Raw genomic sequence first — 17,232 nt, 5'->3', positions numbered from 1 at the left:
TCCGATGCCCGATGGAAATCCATATTCGTACTTCGGACTTCGGACTTGTGGGGGTCCAGCCCATGACTGAAGGCTCGGAATTATGTTTCCGTAGATCATCAAATCATCCGATAGTTTTAACGGAAAACCCAACCGAAAAACCCCTGTAAAACCGACCGACTATCCGAGGGGGTGGAAGGCCTCATGCCAAATTACGAAAATGCTCACATGTTCTTTCACATTTTCGATGGCGTATAAACTAAGTTTCCTTCTCACAAGGGTTAGTTTAGTAATTTGGTTATCCATTTACACTAAACACAGTGGTTGGTTTTTACCAAAAAATAAAAAATTACAGTGGTTGGTGACGCATTAAAACAACAAATTTGTTTGTTAGTTTGCTTTTGATAAAAAACTCTTGGTGCTCTAAACTTCTAGTTGTTGTTTTCTCTGATTTTCGCTTTTCGTTCAGTTTCTCATTTTTTCCCTCAAAATTTTCAATCACATTACAAAATTTTCTTCAATCTGTGTTTCCCTGAAGATCGCCCGGTAAGGTTGTCTCTTCCATTCGAATTTTGTTTCATTTTGATTTGATTTATGTCTAATTCTCGATGCAAAATACAAGAAATGGTGTTTTCATTTTGATTTTCCTTGGTTTTGTGATCTCTTCGTGAAATGCGGGTTTAGATGGTGGAGTTCTCGCTCCATTTTCTGATATATTTTTCTTCTTTTTCTGGATTATTTTCGTGTGGAATTGTTTTTTATAATTCAAGTATCTGATGTTGTTGTGTAGAGGAATTTTTCTGCATTGTCTGTTTTTCTTTTTTAGATAAATTGGGATTAACGGGCTTGTTGGGTTTTACGTCCTGGAAATGGTGTATTTGAGAATGTTTCTCCGCGATTCTGTTGGTTTGATTTTTTATCATTATTTTGTCTAATGGAGTTTGACATGTTTTTCTTCTGAAGGTGATATTCTTGTGTCAATTATTTTTTTAATTAGGAGATTTTTTTGGGGGAGATTTATAATTTTTTATATGGGTTGTTGGAATCTATAACCTTCTGAAAATCCCCATATCCAATGCCTGCTGGAAAAAAGAAAGAAAGAAATTCAGTGGCATTGAATGTGCTTTTTGCACAGGGGCCACTATATGTAGAAAGAGAAATAAGCCTCGGAAACACAGATGCTGTTATTTTCATTGGCTTCTAGGGAACTTGGGAACACTATTACATGAAAGTATTTTTCATCAAACAGTTCTCTTAAAATCAAATGCATTTTATCACCGATATAATGTTTATTTTTTGTCTTTTTTTTTCCAGATTTTGTGCTTTGTTAGCTTGGGGGTTTTGCGCCTCTTCCCTTTCTAGTGATTCCCTTGCTGTATTCTCCTCGTTCATTCTAATAATTCGTTTGATCTTTGAGAGGTATTTGGATCAATAGAATTACAAACTTATCCTATTTTTAATTTGACTATGAATAAGAAAAATTATTATCATCAATTTGACCATGAATTTATAAGAAAAGTCAATATATTAATTTGACTGTGAATATATTAGGAGCTTTTATACCCGAATAGTTTTAGGTTTTTGATTTTCACAAAATGCTGTCTTGTGATATTTCTATGTTTGAGGTTAATCTTGTAATTGTAATAAAGCTGCTTTTTCCAATATAGGGTCAGGTATCTAGTGACTGGAGTTTGACCCGTTCTCACCTATCTGCTTTTTCCAGTCATTATACTTATGATTATGACCAACTGAAAACCTGGAGACCTGAAATGTAATTGAAGATTACTTTTTTTCCTCAAATCTTGACTTTTTTTTCCTGACAAAGTTCCACTGAATAAAAGAATCACCTTCATAGATTTTATGGTTATTCAGGAAACACACCTTTTAGCCAGAGCTCTTGGAAGATGAACTGGAGCTTTTGGGTCTTCAATGGGGCTAAATAAATGTGAAAATACTATGAGACCCTGTAGTGGAGAAGTTTTGTGAATGCTGGTTGGTTGGAGGGAAGTGTACAAGGGGAAGGGCATTTTACTCTGTAGTACTTATTCTAATTTTCCTTTTGTTATATCTTTAGTGATTCTCTTCTTCTGCCTTTTATTGGCCAATAATTTAGCAGAGGTATATTTTGAGTAGTTATGACTCAATGAGAGGAGGTTCTATTTGATTTACTGGAGGTGGATTTCCATCTCTAAGTGGAGAGGTTCATAGCTTGTACCTGTTAGAAATTATGAACAAAGAATTACTGAGTAAATGGTTTTTCAGGTTCAGGGTTTAAATGGCCATTCCAAATAAGCATTGTTGTAAGAAGCATGGATGGGAACTTACCTGCAGTTCAAACTCATCACTTGATTGGTTGGTGTGGACTGCGGAATCTTAAAAATTCTGTGATTTCAATAGGTTTATATCTTTCAAGATAGGACCTGGGCATAGTTTTCAAGGCGCCAAGGTGAGGCTAGGCGACTGGGGAGCGCCTAGTCGCCTAGGCGTTGCCTAGGCAATGGATTTTTTATGTTAAAAACATAGATCCTAGGGTAGTTCCCTAGGTACCATAACCATATTTCTTTAATAATTATTCATGATTTTCATAAGAAAAGTAAAAATTTCATATTAAAGTATATAAAATCAACATATTCATGAGAAGAAAAGGAAGAAGGAAAATAAAATTCAAAAAATATAGGGGCTGAAGAGGAAAGTGTGCTGATTAGATAAAATTTTTAGTTCTTCCTTACTTATTGGTTCAGGTTTTTAAGTTTTTGAGGGTTCAATACAGCATTTAGCAATGTTTGTGTTGATTAAGCCCTAATAAATAAGAAAATAATAAAAAGAAATTAGTATATAAACACACAAAATGATTATTTTAGTTTAATAATGTCTATTTTATAATTATAATCTCAAAAAAGAATGAATAAAAAAGTTTTTTATAGTAGGAAGTAGAAAACTGTTAGGCGATTAGGCGAGGCGAGCCTCAAAGGGTGCCTTGTCGCCTTGACAACTATGGACCTGGGATTACTTTGTAAAGGTGCATTGTGTATGAGGCAGGGTTGTCTGGTTTGTTGGATTGAAGCGGATCTTTGGATGCCTACACCTCTGATGCTTGTCCTGTGCAAGTGGTCAGTTCAGGTTTTGGTCTTTTGTTAAGTGTGGAACTTGGTTGGTCTTGGGAGTGATTTTGTTTGGTTTCATTTTTTTCCTCTTTTCTGCTTGATAATTGTTTCTTTATCAAAGGGAGTGTAGAGAACATTGATGTGGGCCCCACAGCTGTGGTCCCACTCTGTCCTTAGGGTAGAATGTATTTAGTCACAATTGTGGTTATTTTGCTATTCTGTTATTTCTAGTTTCAGTTTTATATTGTTTGTTATTTGTTAGCAGTTATGATATAAACACCATGGGCAGATATGTCCTTTCATGTAACTAGCATAACCTATATATATTAACTTAAAGTGGCGGCGGTGGAATATTGACATTCTGTTCTTCTCCTCAAAATTTGTGTTCTACTGCTCTTTCATCACTCTTTCTTCTATTTCTTCTTCACTTTCTCTTCTCATCGAACCTGAAATCTCTTAGTGGTCAAGACTGAATAGCAGTCTTGAAAACCTACATGGTATCGGAGCCAAGTTAGGGTTTTTCATGTGAGTCTAATACCAGCCGACCACATGAGAATTCCCTAGGACTGAAAGCTGAAAATGAGGAGTTCGCAGACTGATTCTTGGAGATCGCCAGAGGTGCTAGCAGCTGTTGGAAACTTGCTAGGGTTGTAGAGTGTTGGTGGTCAGGAAGGATCAGAGAAGACTAGGGTTCATGTAACCCTAGAAGGCAGCGAAATAATTTTTCCTTGTAAGTTGTTTACTTTTTAAGAGTTCTATCAGAGAAGATAGGTTGAACCTATCTGGAGGGGAAGGTCGAACCATTCTAGTTCTTTCTCTCTTCGATTCACTAGGGTTTTACAGCAAACCCTGGCTGAACTGTGTTTCTCTCTACTCTAGGGTTTGAAAGTGATCTGTGGCAAGCCCTAGTGTTTGACTGAACCCTGTGATCTATCTAGAGCTACTCTTAAGTTTATTAGTAGGTCCGATCAGATTCTAGGGTTTCTTATTAACCCTACTGCAAGCTCATCTATACAGTTTGGATTGTGCGACTAAATTGCTTCCTTTCAGGACTGATTAAAACCCTAACTTTCCCTAGCATATCAGTTTTTTTTAAAGCTGTTCTCAGAGTTCTAAGGGAGTTAGAGATCTACGGATAGTTACTGCTGTATTGGCTAGTTGGTTCCAGATTAGAATTATTTCGGTTTTGTGCACATACACTGAGAATACAGATCAGGCCTATACTGTTTTGATTGTGATTGGTGATTCAAGTGCTATTTTGAGACTTGCCAGAAATGGAGTCTAAAATTCAGGCAGAAGGCAGTCTTGGGAACATCAGTTATGGTGGTATTTCTGAGATGGGTGGTCAGATTACGATCGTAAAGTTTGATGAATCAAACTATTTGGAATGGGCCCAATCAGCCATGATGGCTATTGGTGGAAGAGGTAAATTAGGGTATCTCCTGGGAGATATGAAAGAACCTTCCAAGGGAAACCCGGCATATGCCAAGTGGATGCAAGAAAACTACTTAGTTATGACATGGTTGTGTAATTCTATGCAGCCTCATATTAGCCGAAATTATTTGTGGGCAAAGACAACTAAGGAGATATGGGATGTTATGAAAGAAACTTACTCCCAACCCCTTAATGTTGCCAGAGCATATGAATTGAAATGTGAAGTAAACACCCTTAAGCAATGAGAGAAACCGGTGTTGGTCTATTTCTCTACCTTGAAGTCCTTGTGGCACGAGATTGATCACTTAGAGACTCTTGAGTGGGAGAGTCCCAAAGATGCTCAGACCCATAGAAAGCACATCGAGACAAACAGAGTGTTTGAGTTCTTGGCAGGACTGAACTCAGAATATGATATTGTGAGGCAGCAGATTTTGACCAGAGACAGTGTGACTCTCTCTCAGGCTTACTCATTTGTACACAGTGAAGAGACCAGAAGGAAGGTTATGATGCAACCCACATCAGCCTTTGTAGTGGCTACACCAAAATCAGGGGGTGATTCAGAGAAGGACATGAGGAAGGAAGACAAGAAGGATGTTGTATGTGAACATTGTAAGAAACCCAAACATACAAAAGAGACATGTTGGAAACTGCATCCCCACTCGGTTCCTGCGAAGTTAAGAAATAAGAAGGGCACTGCTCATATAGCCATGAACACTGATTCAACATCCTCATCTGGCACAAAAGGAACATCTTTGGAGACCTTAGCTATCGCTCGAGCTACCCTAATACAACTAGAAAAGGAGGTTGGAAATTCAGCTTAGCCATCGCAACCTCCATCAGCCCCCGTCACATCTGCCTTCGCCCATTCAGGTACTCGAGCTTCAGCCTATCATGCCTCAGCTCCAGGTACTACCGAACCTTGTTGGGTAATAGACTCAGGTGCATCTGATCACATGACTAACTTGCCTTCATTGTTACTACTTACCATTTGTCTTCTGGTAGGGATAAGGTATCTATTGCTGATGGCTCCCTGGTTCCAATTTCTAGGAAGGGTGACATCAAGCTTTCAGATACTATCTCCCTATCATCTGTTTTGCATGTTCCTAAGCTTGATACTAACCTTCTTTTAGTCAGTAGTATTACCAAGCATATGAACTGCTCAGTAACCTTCTTCCCTGATCGATGTGTTTTTCAGGACTTAGAGATGCAGAAGATGATTGGCACTGGTCGTGAGACGAATGGGATCTATTTGCTCAGGGAGCGGTTCCGTTAGGGAGAGTCAGTAGAGAAGTTGTCTTTTGTTTCTCAGAGTGTAAGTCCGGTTATGCTTTGGCATAACCGATTAGGTCATTTGTCTTTTCGATCTTTACAGAGTTTGTTTCCTACTTTATTTGAGTCTATTGAGTTGTCTCAGCTACAGTGTAAAAGTTGTGAGTTTGCTAAGCATTGTAGAAAGCCTTATTTATTGAGTAATAAAAGGAGCGATAATTCTTTTGATATTGTGAATACTGACGTTTGGGGGCCTTATTATATCCCTTCCATAAGTGGGTACAGATATTTTTTGTTATTTGTTGATGACCATACCCGTTTTTTTTTTTTATTTATCTCATGCGTTCACGAGATGAGGTACCTTCCCTGACCCAAAATTTTCACCAAATGATCCTAATCCAGTTTGATGCCAAGATCAAAGTTCTCAGATCTGATAACGCAAAGGAATACTTTGCTAAATCATTGACATCTTATCTTCTTCATCATGGGGTTATCCACCAGAGCTCTTGCCCTCATACACCTCAGCAAAATGAAATTGTCGAGAAGAAGAATAGGCACATTTTGGAAGTGGCTAGAAGCCTCATGTTTACTTCCAATGTCCCTATTCGCTTCTAGGGGGATGCTATCCTCACGGTAGTATACCTTATTAATCGGGTCCCTTCCAGGGTCCTTGATATGCGATCTCCTTTTTCGCTTCTACACCCACGTGAGGACTTGTTTTCTATTCCCCTTAAGACATTCGGTTGCACTTGCTTTGTTCAGCTTCTCGGACCCCATCCCTCCAAGTTCGAACCCAAAGCCTCCAAATGCATCTTCCTTGGTTATGCACAAACTCAAAAGGGTTATTGTTGTTATGATCCTGTCTCCGGGAGGAAGTTTGTCTCCATGGATGTCATTTTCTTTGAGGGGGCACCCTATTATCCTCGGGTTGCCCCTCAGGGGGAGAGTAGTGAGAGTGGGGGTTTGAGTTCATGTCTTCAAGGGGAGAGCAGTGAGAGTGGGGCAATTCCTTTACCTATTCCATTGGGTGATAAGAGCCGCAATGGTGAGGGTGGTCAAAGGGATCAGGAGTTGAGGGAAAGCTGCAATGGTGAGGGTGGTTAGAGGGATCAGGAGTTGAGGGTTTATCACAGGCGGTGCAGGCAGGTTGATCCTGATCATCAGCAGTTTAGACCAGCTCCAATCTCATATGCAGCTCCAGGACCAGATATTTCGGTCCCAGAACCCACAGAGACTTCCCCTACAGATGATCTTGACCTTCCAATTGCAGTCCGTAAAGGGAAACGACATTGTACCACATCCACAGCCCATTGTATTTCCCATTTTTTATCCTATGATCGCCTATCTCCTACCTACAGGTCCTACCTTAGCTCCATTTCCAATGTCCCTATTCTAAGAACAATGCAAGAAGCCCTATCCGTCCCTGAATGGAAAGATGCAATGCAATTTGAGATGGATGCCCTGTTGAAAAACAACACCTGGGAGGTAGTTGATTTGCGAAAAGGAAAGAAACCAGTTGGATGCAGATTGGTATTTACGGTGAAGCATAATGCAGATGGATCTATTGAGAGGTATAAAGCTCGGTTAGTTGCAAGAGGGTTTACATAGACTTATGGCATAGATTACTTGGAGACATTTGCACCGGTAGCCAAGATGACTACTATTCGAGTTCTATTGTCCCTTGCAGCAAGTCACACTTGGCCTTTATACCAAATGGACGTGAAAAATGCTTTTCTGAATGGAGATCTGCAGGAAGAAGTTTACATGCGTTTGCCTCTTGGATTCTATGATGCAGAAATAGGTAAGAAGGTCTGCCGGCTCAACAAGGCTTTGTATGGTTTGAAACAGTCACCTAGGGCTTGGTTCGATAGATTCAGACTAGCACTTGTGAAGTTTGGATATGTACAGACTCAGTCAGATCATACCCTATTCATCAAGAGGGTGGAGTCCTCTTTGACACTACTGGCCGTATATGTTGATGATATTGTGGTTACATGGAATGATAGCCATGAGATTGAATATCTTAAACAACTTCTTCACCAAGAATTTGAGGTGAAGGACCTTGGTGTACTCTGGTATTTTTTGGATGTTGAGGTTGCTAGATCCAAACAGGGGATCTTTATATCTTAGAGGAAATATGTCATCGACCTATTGGCAGAAACTGGAAAATTAGGTGTCAAGCCTGCAGATACACCAATTGAACAGAATCACTGGATTAGTGCCAAGAGTGGGGAACTTCTTGAAGACAAAGTTATGTTCTAACAACTGGTAGGAAAGCTCCTATATCTCTGCCTCACTCGGCCAGATATTACTTATGTTGTTAGTGTTGTCAGCCAGTACATGCATTCTCCTAGAACCACACATCTTCTTGCGGTAGAAAGAATCTTAGCCTACTTGAAGAGATGCCCAGGTAAGGGTATACTTTTCAAGAACAACAATCACATGAAGGTGGAGGTCTATATTGATGCAGATTGGGCTGGGAGTGTTAATGACAGAAGGTCTACCTCAGGATATTGTGCCCTTTTGGGAGGAAACCTTGTCTCCTGGAGAAGTAAGAAACAAAGTGTTGTCTCCCGGTCAAGTGCTGAAACAGAATACAGGTCCATGGCCAATGGAGTGGCTGAAATCCTATGGCTAAGATCTCTACTTGAGGAGTTGGGTATTGAGTATGAGAAGCCCCTAATGTTGTACTGTTATAATCAAGCCGCCATTAATATAGCACATAATCCAGTATAGCATGACAGAACCAAACACATTGAAGTTGACTGCCATTTTGTGTGAGAGAGGGTCTCATCTCAAGAAGTATGCCTCCCTTACATCACATCCAGTATGCAATTAGCAGACATCCTCACTAAAACCGTATCAAGAAAGAAGCTAGAGGCGGATCTATCCAAGTTGGGAATGATGAACATATACTCCCAACTTGAGGGGGAGTGTAGAGAACATTGATGTGGGCCCCACAGCTGTGGTCCCACTCTGTCCGTAGGGTAGAATGTATTTAGTCACAGCTGTGGTTATTTTGCTATTTTGTTATTTCTAGTTTCAGTTTTATATTGTTTGTTATTTGTTAGCAGTTATGATGTAAACACCAAGGGCAGATATGTCTTTTCATGTAACTAGCATAACCTATATATATTAACTTAAAGTGGTGGCGGAAGAATATTGACATTCTGTTCTTCTCCTCAAAATCTGTGTTCTACTGCTCTTTCACCACTCTTTCTTCTACTTTTTCACTTTCCCTTCTCATCGAACCTGAAATCTCTTAATGGTCAAAACTGAATAGCAGTCTTGAAAACCTACAGTGAGAAAAGAAGAAAACAGTTCCAAGAGAAGCTAATAACATGATGGATACTCTTCCTAAGTTTTGGGTGGATATTGTAAAGATTAGGATTTGATAGGCTGTTCTCTTTCGTATATTTTACTTCTAGCTGTTTATATAAGGGTAGAATACTTAAGTCTCCCCTCTTGGATTAAGATGTTGTTATATTATTATTATTATTATTATTATTATTAAATTTTCAAAAAAACCACCTCTGCTGCATTTACAAGCCTGTCTTCCGCCTCATTTATCCATAGAGCCATCCCGTCCACATTGTACTTGGGCATATAGAAAGATGTTGGATCAGTAGAATAGAGGATTGACATAGGGAATTGCTTTATGATCATTTAGTTATGTTGAGCTTGAGAATATGATAGCAGGTTTCATGGAAGAGCTGGGGAAGGGATCTTGTGGCATAGTCTTTAAGGGAGCTTTATCCAGCGGCCAGGGGCAGTCATATTGTGCAGTTTCCATTGTAGCAAATGGTTTTAGCTGCCTACTTTGATGAAAGCAGAACCTTATCCAGCAGCCGGGGACAGTTATATTCCCTTTGTCTCAGAGTTGGAGCTGAGGGATGGTTTCTGCTCCCTGGGCTTTGGTTGCCTACTTTGATCAAGGTAGTGGAAAATGGTTTCTTTCTAACATATTTTAATGGGAAACTCTGTATTATGCAGTTTCCAATGTCATATGATGCAGCAAGGCAGTTGCAATCCTCAACACAGATGGCCTTACAATATCTTCGATTGATACAAAAGATGGTGCTGCACCATTCTCCCATGATGTATTCTCCATCATGACCATGGTATAATTGATATTGATCTGTCTATTTCTGCAGATTTCCGGGGTAAAAGTGTGTTGCAATCTGAATTTGGTTGACCCTGATCAATGAAATCAAATTTGCGGATGATGAATCAGGTGCTATTCATCAGGCATAGAGAGATGGCTGAATTACGTTTGGGGTTTCAGTTCTGGGTAGGGCAAATTCGGGGTTTCCAAAAAAAAAAAACCCACACATGACATCAAGTGTAAATGGATCTTGACAGATTGCTGATGGAGGGGAGGCCTTTGTCCAATGAAGTCACCCAACAAGGGATGCCTTAATCCTTTTTGAAAAGAGAGGAATTTTCAGTATTTACCAGAAACCTCAAGGGAGGTTTATGTCTTTTACCCTTAATATAATACAACTCTGTGTTACTGTAGCAAAAATAAAAAAAGATCCATTCGCTTATTTTATTTCTTTTTACCTAATGTTCAAAGATTTATTTGGCAACAGTTTGGTGTATATGATGACCTTGTGTCCATGCACTTTGATGTAGGATCAATTGCTTTAATACCAAATGATATAACTTGTCTATGACCCGAGAGTGAATATAGGAAGGTGTTAATTATCTAGAATAAGAGCTATGGAGGATTTTTAGAACTAAGTTTAGAAGTTGGTTGGATTAGGAACCTTTTAAGGTTTAATTGCAAGAATTGCAAGTTTGTCCTAGAACTATGAAAAGTTTTGATTAAGGAAAATAGGTCTAGGATTGGAATTTTTCAATGAAAACTTTGTATATAGTTTGGAATAGATAGTTGTAGGGAGTTACTGAGTTGGTAAGGGCTTGGATTAGAGAGAAAACGCAAAATCACTCAATGGAGGACCTAGAATCACTCTAGAGTTTTGGAACCACTCCCCACTCTTAGCATAAGCTATAAGAACTCAAATACATTAAATTCATTCATCCCTCTTTTTTCACTTAGAAGTTAGTACATGAGTATAGATATCATAGGGGGATCAATCGTACTAGAACCAAGAAAATTTACAGAATTGTCACTATCATAGGAACCCTTGATAAATCCTAATAATTCTAAGATTTTGTGTATTTTACGTAAAAAATTTATAGACTCCCATATTTGTCCATTTGCTTTATACATACTTCCAGTGCAAACTGTTCAGTATCTCTGATGGCTATGGAAAGTCATATTCTTTTGGTTCTATTTTATCACTCAAATGAAAGAATAATAACCTAAATCCCATCTCCATATTTACATGAACATTTTCTATTTCTATCCACCCCCATGAAAAAGAAATAGGATTTGCTTCTTAATACAGCCGTTTAAACAATTGATGATTTAATGGGAAACAAAACATGGACTTTCTGTCTTATGATGATGAAATTCATGTCTTTTAATGGTGGGTATTGTGTCTGTTGATCTTTTCTCATATTCAACTCACAGTTGGAAATTCCTGTAGTTACAAAGTGTAATTTCACTTGAACAATTTCTTTTTTCAATTCATCATTGGTCTAAATATATCAACCTTTGTTGCATGTGTTATTGTTGTTTTGCTTTCATGTTCTCTTCTGGACAAGTGGACATGGTTAGAAAAAGAGAATTTTGTGTATTTTGCAGAAAATCTTTTGCATAGTTTGTTACTTGTACTTATTGTGAATATCTAATTATCAAATGATTTATGTTTTGATGCAGATGCAGTTGCAGTTGCAGTTTTAGGGTGTTTGATTTTATTGAATGAGTGGTTTAAGGTATATAAAGGCATAGATGAAAAAGAAGGCCTATTGCTCATCATATCAACTTTGTTAAACTGAAAAAGAACCGACCACTGGACTTTCTTCTTTTACTTTATCTACTCTAATGGACAATCTTAGTTCACTGATGAAGGATGCTGATTCTACTTCTGCACGGCCAAATGAGCAGACCCACCTAAAAATACCACGTGGAAGAAATATCCCTCTTCTTCCAAACAACAATATAGACAGAATAATGGAGTGTCCTGTTTGTAGTAAACCTCTATATCCACCTATTCAGCAGGTTTGGCTTCCTTCATTCTGTACTGGCTTTTATTGAATTTGTTATTGTTCCTTTTCTCCCATCTCCATATTTTCTACCTATAAACATCATTTTTAATACTCTCAAGTTCTGCAAAAGGAGGTGCAAAAAATAATTAAATTCGTTTATATTCTTTTATTGGGTTTCAACCTACTTCTATATGCATTGCAGAGATATTTTCTGCCTTCTGTCATTACCAAGTATTCCATTAACAAGTGTTAGCTCTGTCTTATATTTCTTTCTTAAAAATATAACAGTGTTATTATCATGTGATTCACAATGGCACTTTGTTTCTTGTAATTCTATGGAGTCGACATTGAGGACTTGGTACTTAAATCTTTCTTCCTGATTTTGTTTTTGCTTATTATTTTCTTTTCCTATTGATGCAGTGTCCTAGTGGCCATACCCTCTGTGTGGAGTGCAAATCTAAAGTCAACAACAAATGCCCTGTTTGCAAAAAGGAACTTGGAAATATAAGATGTTTGGTTCTTGAAAAGTTTGCACTTTCTTTTCCCTTTCCATGCACATATAACCAGCTTGGTTGCAAGGAGATGCTCCCTTATTACAGCAAGGTAAAGCATGAGACTCAGTGTGTCTTTCGGCCATATACCTGTCCCCACCCCGGTTCAGATTGCTCTATTACAGGGGATATTCCAACTTTGTTGGCCCATCTTAGGGAGATTCACAAGGTGGATCTTCAGACAGGATTCACCTTCAATCACCGTTATGTGAAACAGGATCCATGCTCTGTGGACAATGTATCTTGGACACTCACTGTAAGTTCAGAAACTGTTTTTTATCTAATTATCTTTCTAAACATGCATTTTTCCAGATTTATTTATGATAAGAATGTCAGAAACAGGTACATAAAAATTCAATAACTCATTTTCAAGGGGGCAGGGGGTTAAAAAACAAAGTAAAGATGAACTCTTTTCGGGGTAGGTTGACCCTATTTATTACCTTGGCTCAGTTAAAAGGCAAGCTTCTGAAACGTAGATTGTCTGGTCAGATTGACTAATAAGCTAAAAGGCATGCTTTGGAAAAAAATCATTGATCTGTTTTAACTGTTTTATTTATAGACAAATGCTTCCAGTGAATTGAAGTAGGAGGGTGAGTCAAAGTTCTTCCTCCCCCCTGCCCTCATCCTGGGCCTTTTCTTCTAGGTAGAAACAGACAGACCAAATAGGACGAACTGTTGATGTCTGGGACACTGTTGAGTTGTAATGAATCTTAGGCTCCGTTCGCTTTTCGGCAAGTTACTTGCCCGGGTAAATGCAATTACCTGGGTAAGTTTTTCCTGGGAAATACTTACCCGGGTAAGTGCATTTACCCATGTTCTTTTATTTTCTAGGTAAACAAGGCAATGACCATTTTATCCATAAAAATCTATTATTAAAAGGGGCATTTTTGTCCCATTCAAGTGTTGGCAACCTTCCCCCTATGTGAAAAGTTATTTACCCACCTAGGAGATGGGTAAGTGATACCCAGGAAAATAAACTTTCCCTGATCCCCACATAAATCTGAAAAAAGAATATGGAATTCTTGGTCAATGGGAACCAAAATCCCATTAACCAACTTTCCCCCCTCAAAATCCCTAAAAAGAATGCCCCTTTATTCCCCATGGCCAACTTTCCATTAGATTAATGATAAACTAAAATACCCCTATGAAATTATTCTCAATTTCTACTGCCTGGGCTAAGTAATGTCAATCTTTGTCTTTCCTATTTTGACATGCACTTTCTGATTCCATTGTTTTTTTCCCTTTCTTGGAGCAGCTTTTCTATTGCTTCAATCAATACTTTTGCCTCCACTTTGAAGCATTTTGCCTGGGTACAGAGCCAGTTTACATGGCCTTCATGCGCTTCATGGGTGAGGAGCCTGAAGCGAGAAAGTTTGGTTACTGTCTTGAGGTTGGTGGCAATGGTCGGAAGCTGACATGGCAAGGGGTGCCTAGGAGCATCAGGACCCCTCACCAGAGTGTTCGTGATAGCCATGATGGACTCATAATACAGAGGAGCTTAGCATTATATTTCTCTGGAGGTGATAGAAGGGAATTGAAGCTGAGGGTCACTGGCAAGATATGGAAGGAACTCTGATAATTTCTAGAAGATTATACAAGGAAAGCAAGGGGGGAGGGGGAGGGAGAAGAGAAGGAAAGATTGTTCATAAGATTAAACTCTTCACTCTTTTGGTTCTTCTGCAGTCATATTCTTCAAAATGGAACGAAGAATCACTCTTTCTCTTCAGCTGTGGCCATACTCTGCAATACAAAAATTGTTCTTGATGATTTAATCTGTATATACCTTGAGAAGATCATTGAAGAAGAGTCCTCCGCCCCCTTTTCCGGTTCGCTGTATTGTTTCAAATCCTTTGTTACCAAGTGGGCCTTCAATCCATGAAGTTCGGCAACAGAAAGAACCTCATTTAAGATGATAATAGATATCAGGTGTTAAATTATTGGAAATGGTGCTTTCAGGTGGCTAGGTCCAATGAACAAAGTACTAGGGTTTATCTTTTACAAACTCAACAGTAAGAAATGAAATTCATAGCTATTTGTTATTGTGTAATATTTTAATTCTCACCAGAAAAAAAAAAAGACAAGAAATAGAATGTAGTACTATGAAATATTATGGTTTGCGCGCCTGGTGGCTTTAGGATGTTTTTCATGCTAGAGATAGGGTCTAGGTAGGGGTGGATTCGAGCCAAGCCGAGCCAAATATTTGGCTATTCAAGCTCGTCTCACTAAAATAGTCTTAGCCTCTTAGGCTCGAGCTCGATTCGAGCTGGAGACTTAAGCTTGAGCACGGCTTGGTTCAAAGCTCGCAAGTTTGAGCTTGGTTTCGCTTGAACTCGATTATAAGTTAAGTTTTTTTTCTAAAAAATGAAAATTATACATATAAAAATATTTTTTTATTTTACATATAACAAAATAAGAATTATAAAAATTATTTACTATTATACATAAAAAATAAAAATATTATTATATATAATAAAAATTATTTATTTTATATATTTATATGTATATATATGTATGCATGTATATATGTATATAATAAAAAACTATTTATTCATTATACTAGGCTCATATAATAAAAAACTATTTATTCATTATACTAGGCTCACGAGCCTCATGAGCCAAGCTTCACTGGGCTTGAGCTCGACTCGATTAGCAAACAAGCCTATGTATCAAGCTCGAACTTGACTTAAAGCTTGGTCTAAACCGAGTTGAGCCGAGCTTTTCATGAGCCAAGCTTGAATAGCTCGTGAGAAGCTTGACTCGTGACCACCTCTAAGGTTAGCCAAACTTTTAAGGCTGCATTTGGTTTGAAAGAAAAAGTAGGGAAAAGTTCCCCTACCTTTTCTTTCAAACCAAACATAGACTAAATAACTTTTGTAACTATGCTGAATTACAAAAGTTACATAGGGAAAAGGCAACCTTCACCGTGATCAGCATCTTTTTTGTTATTAGATTTTGACTATTGAAACCATTATCATCTAAGCCTTGTCCCAACTATATGGGGTCAGTTACATGAATCATATTTTTTTATTCTATTTTGTTTATCATCATATTCATCATTAAGGAAGCATGGGCGCTTTTTGGGACCGATTTTCAAGAAAAAATGTCTATACTTTCAAGACCCGTTTTTCACAAAAAAAAAAAAAAAAACTTTTGCCACGTAGGCAGTGAGCAACACTATGATGTTTGGTAAGGTGATTTTCATCACCGTTTTTCATGTATGTGCTGACAGGTAAGCACCACATAGGATACACATCAGTCAACCATTGGAGGAAATGGTTTACCGTGGGGTCCTGATTTTCGAGGCATGCCCGATTTTTTAATAATCAGCTGAACCAAACAATGAGATACATGAGCGTTTGTTGAAACGCCTATGTGGATCCGACGTGGCACCATTTTTTTGAAAAACGGCCACAGTTCCAAACATCCCCTAAATTATGGGCGTTTAAATCATTTTTGTCACTTCCACCCAAGTCCATTTTAGTCTATCCGTAGCTCTTATAGCTCCTATGAATTGGCGCTTTTTCTAGCAGGGTTGTAGATAGTCTTCTATGCATGTGAACAAGTCATCTCAATCAACTTTCTCTCATTTTATCACTTGTTAGAGCTACTCTTAAATTCATCCCTATGGCTTCACTTGTAACACTGTCCTTTCTAGATTTACCACTCATCCATCTAAGCATTTGCATTTTTGCCAAATTTACTTTTTATATAAATACTGCATAGTTAGCCTTATAACTATTTTATAGAATTTTAGTTTTAGTCAAAATTCTAATTTTCCCATCTTGCCCTGTGGGCAACATCCTTCTCATTTTATCCTTAGTTATGAATTATTGAACCAAGGTGATGGAAAGAGAGCACATCTAGTTACCTCTTGGTCTCTAATCTTATACAAACATTGGTTTGCAATCTTATTAAATTTACATTGTATACATTTGGTTTTAGTCCTATATATTTAAAACCACTCCTTTTTAATGCAGCTGTCCACAAACTTAATCTTTCATTTAATTTAATCTTTTACTACTTTCAACAATTAATACTATGTCATCAGCAAACATCAACAATTAATACTATCTATATATAGATAGATAGATAGATAGATAGCCAAAAGGGATAAGGGTGGTTTGTGAGTCTCAAAGCAGATCAAGAAATGCCTCAGAGTCAAAGGGTAGCGAAATAAGTCGATGAGAGATTTGGGAAATGGCCAAGTTTGAGAGAAAACTCGAATACTTAGGGTTTGTAAAAAATTAACTAAGGAAAGATTGAAGAATGCCCCCAATGCTTTTCTTGCTTACCTATTTATAGAACCTAGCTAGGAAGCAAGCTACGTGCATGGAGGTGCCTTTGTGCCAAGACTAGGATATTGTTAGTTCCAAAAAACATTGGAGAAACGGATTCCATCTTTCTCTCCCTTAGGCTGCGTTTGGTTTGAAGAAAAAGATAGAGAAAGGAAGAGAAATGTAGGGAAACCTTTACAAGCTTTGTATAGCTTTCCCTTCCTTTTCCTATATTTTCCTTCAAACCAAACATAGCCTTAAGGACACGTACCCCTGATGACCACAATGTTGTTAGAGTATCGTTACTAGGTACAGTTGAACATGGCTTCCCTAGCCAACAATCATGTGTTTTTTGATAGTCTTAGAGCAACATCTTGAATTCTAAGGCTTTATTCTAGCCTTGCGATGTCTGATTGGTTCATGAGGTCGTGTTCTTGGGTCATTGAGCCTTAAGAGGTCAAATGTGAATAATTAAGTCACTGGATTGGATTACTTAATCTTTAA

At 38.1% G+C, this 17,232-nt stretch overlaps 1 protein-coding gene across 5 annotated transcripts; it reads left to right on the top strand.

Moving 5' to 3' along the window:
• The first annotated feature begins 375 nt into the window (after positions 1 to 375).
• On the top strand, positions 376 to 14,501 carry LOC148847681 (E3 ubiquitin-protein ligase SINAT2-like). 5 transcript variants are annotated; one of them, XM_088952434.1, is made up of 5 exons: positions 376 to 525; positions 1,294 to 1,398; positions 11,575 to 11,916; positions 12,324 to 12,710; positions 13,710 to 14,501. In XM_088952434.1, the coding sequence occupies exons 3-5, from the start codon at positions 11,740 to 11,742 to the stop codon at positions 14,028 to 14,030; spliced, it is 885 nt and encodes a 294-aa protein (XP_088808560.1). In that variant the 5' UTR covers positions 376 to 525; positions 1,294 to 1,398; positions 11,575 to 11,739; the 3' UTR covers positions 14,031 to 14,501. The 5 variants fall into 5 exon arrangements, with proteins under 5 accessions (XP_088808560.1, XP_088808559.1, XP_088808562.1 ...); XM_088952437.1 differs by having other exon boundaries at positions 383 to 530; XM_088952438.1 differs by having other exon boundaries at positions 387 to 1,210.
• Positions 14,502 to 17,232: the final 2,731 nt, after the last annotated feature.

Source organism: Nelumbo lutea, chromosome 6, assembly GCF_056320005.1.
Source record: "Nelumbo lutea isolate HS-2025 chromosome 6, American lotus-T2T, whole genome shotgun sequence".
Classification (NCBI taxonomy): Eukaryota; Viridiplantae; Streptophyta; class Magnoliopsida; order Proteales; family Nelumbonaceae; genus Nelumbo; species Nelumbo lutea.
The sequence above is the reverse complement of the archived record's forward strand: the minus strand, read 5'-3'. Positions and strand labels throughout refer to the sequence as shown.